Source organism: Sinocyclocheilus rhinocerous, unplaced genomic scaffold, assembly GCF_001515625.1.
Source record: "Sinocyclocheilus rhinocerous isolate Xijiao unplaced genomic scaffold, SAMN03320098_v1.1 scaffold345, whole genome shotgun sequence".
Lineage (NCBI taxonomy): Eukaryota > Metazoa > Chordata > Actinopteri > Cypriniformes > Cyprinidae > Sinocyclocheilus > Sinocyclocheilus rhinocerous.
Window position 1 is genome coordinate 265748 of NW_015630020.1, and position 11221 is coordinate 276968.

At 38.6% G+C, this 11221-nt stretch overlaps 1 protein-coding gene across 2 annotated transcripts in view; it reads left to right on the forward strand.

Moving 5' to 3' along the window:
* LOC107739468 (tight junction associated protein 1 (peripheral)) overlaps positions 1-11221 on the forward strand; it is a 51518-nt gene that overhangs the window by 17643 nt on the left and 22654 nt on the right. For both annotated transcript variants that reach the window (XM_016551580.1, XM_016551581.1), the window contains exon 3: positions 5035-5196. In XM_016551580.1, the coding sequence (XP_016407066.1) occupies positions 5035-5196 (162 nt within the window). The remainder of the gene's footprint in view (positions 1-5034; positions 5197-11221) is intronic.

Here is an 11221-nt window from a genome sequence, read left to right on the forward strand (position 1 = left end):
AATCCACCCAGTGTTTTTTTTTTTTTTTAATCTCGATAAATCCAAACCCCTTTCTAAAATCAAACCGTTCTCTGATTCTTGGCTGTGTAATGTCACACAAGCCAAGCCCCCTCCCATGATTGTTGATTGACACTGGTGTTTTACCGTAGGGTGTACTCACACTAGGCACGGTTGCCTTGAACCGAGCCCGAGCGTGATTATCCCCCCTCCCCACTCCCCCACTGGCCTGCGCTCACACTTGCACTAAACATTCTGGGCTGCAGCACGCTTACGTCATGTACGAGATAACGGAGAAAACCACTTTCACTAATATTCTGCATAATTTATAATTTATGCCGTGCAGTGATTTTTACTTGTATGTATCAGAGAATTATTATGGAGGCAGCTGACGTTAATGAAATAATTTGCAGCTTTACTCGCAAACTACAATTCCTGTTCATCAATAAGGTGAGAACCAGACCAGTTATAAACCTAAATATACTTGATTTAATTAAATTAGTTGAAAAGTGTACTGCAGTAGTAGTAATAGAATATGTTTGCGGTCGTAATGATGACAGTAGCACACACAAAATAGTCACAAAATAGTAGCTGTTCTGTTCTCCGGTGCGGTTAGCGCGCACACTTCATGCGTACTGCGCCCGAGCCCACCTCTACGGATACGGACGCGATACAGAGCGATCACACTAGTTAAACGAACCGGGCTTTGGAGGTCAAATGCGCTCGGGCACGGTTCAAAACGCCTAGTGTGAGTACACCCTTAGACCCGCCCTGAGTGAGCTGTCATCAGTCCGCCATTGTTTCGATGCCGGAGCAGGTGTAGACAAGAATGTCTCCTAAGCGATTGAGGTGTTTTGTTGTTGGATGTAATAATGAACATAGCAGTCATCATTTATTCCTGGCATCTGAGCCGCTGAAGACTCAGTGGATTAGCTTTGTTTTTGAAGGGAATGCATCCTCCGATCTACCTAAATGAGTCTATGTTCGCGCAAATCATTCGTGATCCAGCTTCATCTCCAGAAGAAGTTTTTTAATGAATTTTGCAAATAGCCTTTCCTAATAATGTGCTAGTTAGCAAGTTTCACGATGAATGCGGCTAAAGTTTACAGTCTCTCAGAGAACTGCGTGTCATCCCACGGAAGAGAGGGGCGGGGAGAGCAGAGCTCATTAGCATTTAAAGGGAAATGCACCGAAACGGCTTGCTGTAAACAGAGCTGTTTTTGACAGGTTAAAAGGGTGTTGTTTTACACTACCATTGAGAAATTTTAGCCAAAGTATGTTATAGACTTTTCATTAAGGCCCTAAAGAATAATATCAACTTGTGGAAAATGGGCATCCGATGACCCCTTTAAAATGGCATACTGGGACATAGTGATGACACAAATGAATCAGAGATTTGAATTAGTTCACTGAAATGGATACATGGGACTGACTGAAAGAAATGAATTGAACTTATTAAATTAGCCAAATTAAGGAAACATTTCATAGATTAAGAAAGTCAAGTAGTGTAGCGAAGTACCACTTTCTCAGAGGTAACTTCCGAACTAAGCAGCTTTATATTGGTCAACATGGCATATTCACATGTTCAAAGTTTATTTAACAAACCTGAATCCAATGTGAAATATGTGTGGCGAAATTCCAGATCGCATGGATTCCAGTTGACAGAACTGTATTTGGCCCACAGAATTTTGCCGTACAGAGGTAAATGTTACCGTACTTTAATGCTGTTTTTATGACTGTAGTTTACTGTAAATCTACACTCATACTTTTAAGTCAAATGTGAATCTAGTCTAATGACAAAATGTCAGTAAGCTTAAATAAAATTAATGTGATTAATTTTTTACCGCCTGCAGAATTACACAGAAAACTGTTTGAATGAACTCTTTGAATTTTGTATGTAGTTCTACATTGAATTTTATAGTAAGCTCTGCCTCCTTTCATGTTTATTATACTGTATATCATTAAAAAGTATCTATTATGTAAGTTTAATGATGAATTGACGGTGATAACATAAGGGGACAATATGTAGAATTTAGTGCTGTCAAACGATTAATCGCAATGAATCGCATCCAAAATAAAGTTTTTGTTTACATAATATATGTATGTGTGCTGTGTATATTTATTATGTATATATAAATACACACACATGCATGTATATATTTCAGAAAAATGTTATGTTTATATATTAAATATATTTATTTATAATATAAATTATAGGAATATAAATATGTACATGTAAATACATGTAAATATTTTCAAAATATATACTGGATGTGTGCTATATATATACAAAATAAATATACACAGAACACACACATATTATGCAAACAAAAACTGTTATTTTGTATGTGATTAATCGCGATTAATCGTTTGACAGCACTAGTAGAATTATATCAGCTCAGAAAATGTGAGAAATTGTACAGATTAGTTTAAATATTACTCTAAATTACTCAATTATTGATCCTGTGAGGGAAACAAGACAGTCAGCACTGTATATCTTCAAGTAATCATGAATGTTTAGAAAAACAAAGAAATTCATTGGTCAAGAAGTGTGGGAAACTTGCAGTATACACCTTATATTTAACAATTAACATGCGACAGTGGAAAAAGACACAGTTTCTCCCCTACACAGTATACATAACGATAACCACACCAAATAAAAAGCGTAAGCATGGCATTTGTGTGGGTATAGGGATGAGATGGCAAAGTGTGACTGCTGGGTGTTCAGCATCACTGCAGCTGCCCATTCAGCTCAGCACAGAGCCAGCTGCTCTCCTCACACACACACACGCTGCTCCTGTACCTCCTGATCACACATTCACACACATGCATGACTAACACTTAACTCGCTCTGAGTAGGCACAACATTTAGCCTAATGTTGTACTGCAGAGAACCTTTTAATCATGGGGCTCAGAATCGTTCAGTGTTTTGCACACGTGTAATTGTCTGTGCATCAGGTTTGGAAACCGTGCTTCAGCCTCCCCAGTCCCCATTTCATCACCTTCAGGTTGCTGGAAATTATTGTGGATGTGGTTTTCTTTGGAGTAATTGGCAGCTTTCAGGAGTCTTGGCCGGGGTGTAGGCTGAGGCATCATTATGTGTTTGACACCTTCGCCCTGTGTCTTGGATGTAGGCTGCGAAAGCTCACATTGCTGAGGTGCACCTCCAGTCCTATAATAGAGTCTATAGGGTGTTTACTGGCCATCCTCTTAGTTTTGCACTGTTGTTTTTTCTTAGTCCACAGTGCTTTATTGGCATGATTGTAAAGATTACGAAATTACAGAAAGTATACAGTAGTTCCAATTAACTTTTGGTCTGAGAGTTGAGAACATTTATCAGACAGAAATATGTTGTACAGGCCATGAAACTGTATTTTGCATTATTTTTGTTAATTATATTTTTTAAATGTATATAATGTGAGGAATATTCCATATGCATGTAGCCACATTGTTATTTATGAAATAATATAAATACGATACATCATAGATGCATAGATAAAATCAGCAAAATCTATGTGTATTGAAATAATAGCGTCCATAATAGAATACATTATAAAATCAGGCATCGTATCAACTCCTATACTGGCATTTAGAATACATTTGTATTGGTGCATTCCTTATAGGTTCATTAACATGTAAAAGTTAGTTTTAATTTAATTTAATTTTATTAACTTTCCATTCATTAAAAGAATCAATTCATGGAAAATTCAGAATTTCCTCATAGATATAAAGCAGCACAACCATATTTTATACACACACACACACATATATATATATTAGGGCTGCACGATTAATCGAATGCGATTGTCATGCGCATTTTGTTAGTAAAGCCGGTTCTGTAATCAGCAGGAAATCATCATCACGTGCTTTCAGATGGAGCAGCATTTACTACACAGAGCCAGCCTTCACTGACAAGTTACGCAAAAAAAATAGATTTTATTGCGCGATTCTGAAATCGAAGAAATCGTTCGCGATAATGACAGCTGTATGCATAACTTCTCAGTGAACTACGGCTCTGTGAAGTAAATGCTGCTCCATCTGAAAGCATGTGAAAATACCACATTTAATAACATATTTTTACTCCAAACTCACTTCATAACGTCAGTCGAGTGTTTGAAATAAATCCTCCTGTGAGATGATGTGGCTTCTTACACAGAATAAGGCACGCAACATATTTCATAGTATTCTAAGCAGTAATAAAGGCATTGCATTATAAATATACTTTATTTTAATGAAAATGATAATAATAAGAACTCAGATAAACCATATATTGCCGTAGTCGTGTGTTTATTAGTCACGTTGAATCAATGAAAGCAGCTGAATCTTCTGTTTATTCAGCTGCAGCAATAGGCATTTTCTGGGTTTCTTCTGCGAGGCGTATTTGGAGTTTCAGCGCGAGAGCGCCCTCTGGCCTTCGGATGGAGATTTACTGCTGATCACAGAACCGTGCTTCACTGAAAGATACGCATGACAATCGCAGCTTCTGTCGAATCGCGATCTCGATTCCATTTCGATTTATCGTGCAGCCCTAATATATATAATATAATATAATATAATATTTATATGCCTTTTGGCTTCATTGTTGTCAAACCTGGTGCAGTGCACACACTTTTTATAAATCTAAGTACGTACACTAATGAGATGCTCCTGATGTGGGAGAGACAGCATAACAGTCTTTTCTTTGATGCATATTCAAATGACAGCTGTATCAGAACTATTTCTTCATTACATTTCTGTTCAGAATATGAGCTGTAAAATGATACCAAACATGACAGAGATCTATTAAAAGAATACTATATATGTTGAGAGGAAATGTGAGCTTGCACAGATGCACATCAACAATGTATGCATAAATGCTTTTTCCATGTCTTCAGTATTCATATTAAAGAGTCTTTTATGCTAGTGTAGTAAAATGAAAATGGAAATACATGAGAATGCTGTAGATTGTTGCCCTGTACCTCTACAGTGGTCTGAACTCAGTTTCTCATGTCAGCGATGCATTTTTCATATCTTTCATTGCTCTCACTTATTTTGCAGGATCCTGCAGCAGCAAAATGAAGACCTCCGTCGCCGGCTCTCCCAGACCACTCATAAGATGGAGGCGATGGAGACTGAGTTCGAAACCAGTCGACATTACATGCAAGCAGAGTTGGGTCGAACCAGAGACGACCTGGAGAAAATGAGAGACAAATTCAGAAGGTTAGCTACTTTTATTCAATATGGATGCATTGAATTGATCAAAAGTGACAGTAAAGACTTTTATAGTGTTACAAAAAATAGTCTATTGCATATTGCAAATACAGTTCTTTTGAACTTTATAAGAATCCTTAAAAAGACTACACAAAAATATGAAGCAGCACAAAAATAATAAAGTCCCAAAGACCTAAAAAAACCCAACAACAATTAAATATCAGGGGTTTTTATTGTTTTACAGCCCTGCTGTATTTATGTATATATCCAAACTTTGGCAAATTCCATGACATTCCGCATTATACTGTCCATTTTTATAACATGGATTCCATAATTCCATTTGCATTTTCTGCATTGTGGAAATCATGGAGCCCTAACATTTCTCCACAAACCTCTGACTGCAAAATGACAAGAGTCTTCCAGCATGAAACTTGCGTGTTGAGGAAAGAGGTGGATACAGCATCTTTCTTAGTGAAGTTGCAGGCGTAGATGAGGGAGGGAGATGAGACATACCCCTGCAATCCATCTTTAATGATTATCAAAGCAGCCAAATTAATGAGCTCTTTGTAGTTATATGAAGCTGGCAGCCATCACTTTAATCGCACTGACCGGCGGCTGTGTAGAGTTGCAGGACCCCTGTGGCTTATACTATAAAGCACAGCGGGATCGGCAGTGCAAAGCATGCTGGTCCGGCCGACACAGTCCAGAGGAAGACGAGAGAACTGCAAACTTGCCTAGATAATAACCACATAGAAAACATCTGGAAGACCTCCTTTATCGTCAGTATTTAATAAATTTGTTGTGGTGTGAGATTTCGAAGGGCAACACAGTTGTCTGACATGAATAGAATAAAAAAGGGAACATTTATGGATCCAATTCCACTTAACGATTCCATCAACTATTCTTTTAGTGCTTTTTCTCTCTCATCACACTCAGTTCAGACAGCAAGTTCACAACTCGTATAAAACATAATGACTTTCAGTACAGGAAACAGTATTTTAGTATGGTGGTCCATCAGCAGACATCTGCAGAATCATTAACAGAAGCAAACATCATGAAAATCATTTGGTTCCAGAATTTTATAGAAATGGAACCAGTTCTGAATTTACAACTCCTATTCAGTCGGAATCTAATACACCACAGCAGTGTTTATTTGAATCATATTTTATTTATTGATTGATTTAATATAATTTAAGTGATCAGTCACAAGTTTTTCTAATAAGCATTTTTTTTAAATGTGATTTGAATTACTACTACAATGTTCATTAAATTGACTCAACAGATGTTGTTCTGTTGTGCCGTTAAAAAAAAAAGTGCCTGACAGCCTAGTCTTCAGGAAATAAATAAAAAATGTTTAACAGGCAATCAAGCAGCTCTATTGTTTGACAAAAGCCTTGTGTTTTTTCAAGCTAATTAAGAACTGCATTTGAGAGCCTTAAGTGGCTGTAATGTGTTACTTTCATTACAGGTAAGGGAGGAGAACAGCAGCGTGAGATTGTGGCTGATTTTAATGAGCTTGAGCTTGCTGTGAGGCTGTGCTATTTGTGTAAGGGTTTAGTGGCACGGTAATGGCCAGTTCATCTGTGTAACTTGCCTCTGACATGCAGACAGGTTGTTTTTTTGTGTGAACAAAGGCGAAGGCGACTGCATGTCAACGACACATAGATTTTGATGAAAGATTGTGTAGGCAAACTTTTTTCTTTGGAATATTGTGCACTGATAATGCACAATAAGACCAGGAACATTTCATCTTTAAGGTACTAAAATTCGGTCCAATATTTGAATGCAATTGGTCTGTTCAGACAAGTGTGAAAAAGAGAAATACAGCACAATATGCTATGTGTACAGTGTAATGTGCTGTTTGCTTATCAACATACTAGGGCTGCACGATAAATCGCATGCGATATTTAACGCGCATCTTATCAGTAAAGCCGGTTCTGTAATCAGCGGTAAATCTCCATCACGTGCGTGCTTTCACATTGAGCAGCATTAACTACACAGAGCCGTTGTTCACTGACGAGCTGCGCAAAACCACGTTCATATTCACACGATTTTTTGCGCAGCTCGTCAGTGAACAACGGCTCTGTGTAGTTAATGCTGCTCAATGTGAAAGCACGCACGTGATGGAGATTTACCGCTGATTACAGAACCGGCTTTCTGACAAGATGCGCGTTAAATATCGCATGCGATTTATCGTGCAGCCCTACAACATACTGATATACCGTATTTGTTTTTTTTTGGGTTTTTTAAAATTTTTTCCTTATGTTTTTCTCTGGATTTGATTCGACTAATATTTTTCATAATTGCCTTGAATTATGATAATTGTAATAAAAACACACCCCACACAAATACACGGTTAGCAATGTGCAACTTTCCATTTCTGGCACCAGTTTGTCGTGGAGAAGAAAGAAAGTCAAACAACATTAACATGTTTTCAAACAGCCTTTCACTTTTTTTTTTTAAAATGCAATACAGAGAGAGAGCCAGGTCTGTTCATGAGTGGCACTAAAACTGCAGCAGCTCCAAACATGTGATCAAAAGAGCGACTCTTATTGGTCAACCAATTTTCTTCATGGTATGATTGGAAAAAAAAGTTAGAACACCTCTCTGTAAAATAAATAAAATAAAATACATATGTGCATATGTCAATACATTAATTAATTAAAACTGCATTAATAGCATGCAAATGTTTGTTCATTCAAATTAAAATGTTTATCAAACTTAATTTGTGCACCAAACATTATTATTGGTACTAACAGGCATTTTTGCCATTTAGACACACCCCAAAAATGACATTTTCCAGCTGTTATAATAAAGGATCTGTTGAGTATTTTAGGCTGAAACTTCACAGACACATTCCGGGAACACCCAAGACCAATATTACATCTTGTAAAAAGGGGCATAATAGGTGCCCTTTAAATTTTGTCACAATACGCTGAGTGGCTCCACCCCTAATGAAATCTCATTGGTCCAAAATTCCATTACATATGTGTACTGTATATTAAACCTCAGATAGCTTAGCTGTGATTGTTTCTTTCATGCAGGATTTTGGCTTTCAAGATGGACAAAAAATTACTTGTCACTGTAAACATCACTTCACACTTTGTTCTGAAACAATGTTATAAGTTCAGCTTTAGATCAGCAGATCCGAGTGCAGATTCTGATGATTTAATCGCGGACTCTTATCGGCCTGATATGCCCCTGATGGTCTGAGTGCAGCGCTTTGTGATTGAGTCGGTGTGTAATTTGGCTGCAATCATGCCACTTTATCTCCAATCAGGATGCATCTCCGGCTTATATGCTTTCAGACGGCAGAGAGATTGAATTACCCAGCATTCCTTCCATCAAAAAAAGTGTGGTGCTCACATTTGCTGCTCTATTTCCCCTCCTGCCACATCCTAAACCTGCATGCCAGCTCTCCGCAGATAATAGCCTAATTGGATTGTAATTGGTTAGTGATTCTGCAGCGTAGGCCTTTGAATGCCATCTCTGATCTAACGCTGTAACATTGTCACATGCGCTGTGGCGATTTGCACCAGGTGCTCTGGGAACCCTTGAATGAGAGGTATTGTTATAGATGTTTGTTTGTTTACTTAATTACCTGTTTATGTGGTGCGTTTTTATTGAATTTATTTTGCTTCTGAGGCTGTTCAATTGGACCTTCCCCTCCTCTGTGATTCAGAGCGGTCATCAAGTAGCAGTAATTATTGCATTCCATCAGCACCGGCCGTTCGCCGATATGAACTGCTGCTAGAGTTTATGACTCGGCGCAAATCACCTCCGCTTGCTAAAATGAATTGATTAAATTCTAATTGTTATGAAGCCAGACAGTGAAAGTCCCTTATGATCTGCCAGGCAGCGGAACAGTATTGATCCACGAGAGGGAAAGAGTGATTGAGATTGAGGTTTGCGCTGTAAACCGAAAAGCAGAAGTTGGAGATAATGTGGCATGCAGGCCAGATGGTCTTTGTAAGCACAAATCAATGTTACCTTCTAAAGGTTTTTTGAACGGAAGCCTTGGCACCTTGTGCTGAATCTCATTTCGTGAATTCAGTGTTGATTCAATGAAGATATAAAATCAAAAGTTATCAGCATCACCTCATGTAGCCCACGCCTTATTTCTTAGATGTGTTTGGTCTTTAACCCTCTACAGCATAGCATTGCCCTCAGGCAACGGAAAGTTTTTCATATGCCCCATGTTCAGTACATGTTTTTTTTAAATGACTGCAACCAATTAAAATGTTTGAAAAGTATTAAAGGCAGAGTAAGCGATTTCTGGTAGCCAATGTTGATATTTGAAATCACCGAAACAAACACGCCCCTACCCCAAAAGGGTCTTGCCCATTGTGATAGCTCCGCCCCACATATACGTTCGCAACCCAGGCAACGATTAGTTCTGTGAAACAAAGCAAAACCAATGTTACACCATGTCTACGGACGTGAGCGGCGCGGCAAGGAAACTGCTGCCGGGTTTTATTTATGACGTGCTGACACAAATTTCAAATGGTTTTCAACGGTCGTTTGATCGCGTCCAGCGTAGCAGACTTTAGCTGTTGTAGACACGATGTTACTCACCTATTGAGAAGAAACAAAGCAACCTCGGCGTCCGATCGCAGGCCTCCGCTCCTTGAGTTCTCTCCAGCGCTGGAAAGCTAATCCGATATTTACACGGGTCCTACTTCTTGCCTTATCGTTCCGCAGACGTTTTCTTCTTTTGTTTTTTTATCCGCCATCTCTATCTTTCTGTCGCTCGGCTCGGCTAATGTCTGTCCCATGCACTGAAAGCTCTCTCCTCCACATCACGAGTAGACACGCCCCTTATTGCTGATTGGCTACAAGTTTGTTTTGCTATTTGGCCCGAATCAGTTTTCTAAGTGTTTTTCAAAAATCATATACCCTGCCTTTAAAGAACAGTACAATAAGATGTGGGAATCACTATCAAGCACCATTTGCACATGGTGTGAGAAGAAGGCAAGATTATTTGCTTTGGTAATCTAATTTAAAATGACATGAACTGTACATAAAAAGTGTGTGTGTGTGTATGAAGGTGTAGAGAAGACTTTTGTCAGGTTTTATGAATTTTTTTATTTATTTTGCATGTTCCGAAATTCTGTTTTTCTTTTCGTTGCCTCAGGGCAGCGTTGTGCGATAAGGGGTAAGGAAGCAGGGGTCCACAGTAGAGGTCTTCTCGGGTCCTAAAATCTCTACCCGACCCGAATCGACCCGAATCACTTCTTACCCGAACCCAAAGTGCATAAATACATTTTTTTTTAAAGAAAAACCCGACCCGAGACAGACCCGATGAAATTAGACCCGAGTCCGACACGACCCGACGGCATTTATTTTCTAACCCGTCTGGACCCGAACGTAAATGGCATTGACGCGTGTACAGCCTGCAGCCATGCAGCCAGTCAGGAAAATCCCGGCGTCCTGCTGACTGATTTGGCCGCTTCTCCATTACTTTATTTTATTTAACATTTATTTATTTTTGTTTAATTTTAGGCTATATTATTGCCTGCCTGATGGATACAAGTTATTTCTGAGTTCGGCTTTGTTGACTGATTTGGCCACTTCTCCATTACTTTGATTTATTTAAAATTTATTCAATTTATAATTAGGTTAATTTATATTAGTGCCTGCCTGATGGATACAAGGTATTTCTGAGCTCCGCTTTCAGTTGTGACCAGTGGATTTGAAAAATAAACGTGATAGTTTGATAAAAAATAAATCGATAACCTAATCATGGATTCACTGATGTCTGCAATCTGATCTCCGGCGAAAGGCTTCTGCACACAAAAAAGAAAAACCCTGCATGAACACGCAGCATAATGAAGCGAGTGGATTTTCCTGATGGATCTCATATCTATAAGATTGATGTCTGTGTGCGAGGATTATGAACGTATGCTCCTTTTCTATGTGCGTTCCTCTCTTAACACGAAAGTGAAAGTAACCTACGCATTCGGGATAGTTTAAAAGAATTCGGGTCTAATCGGGTCCATTTGGGAAAAGCATGTTTATTTTAAATTACCCGAGA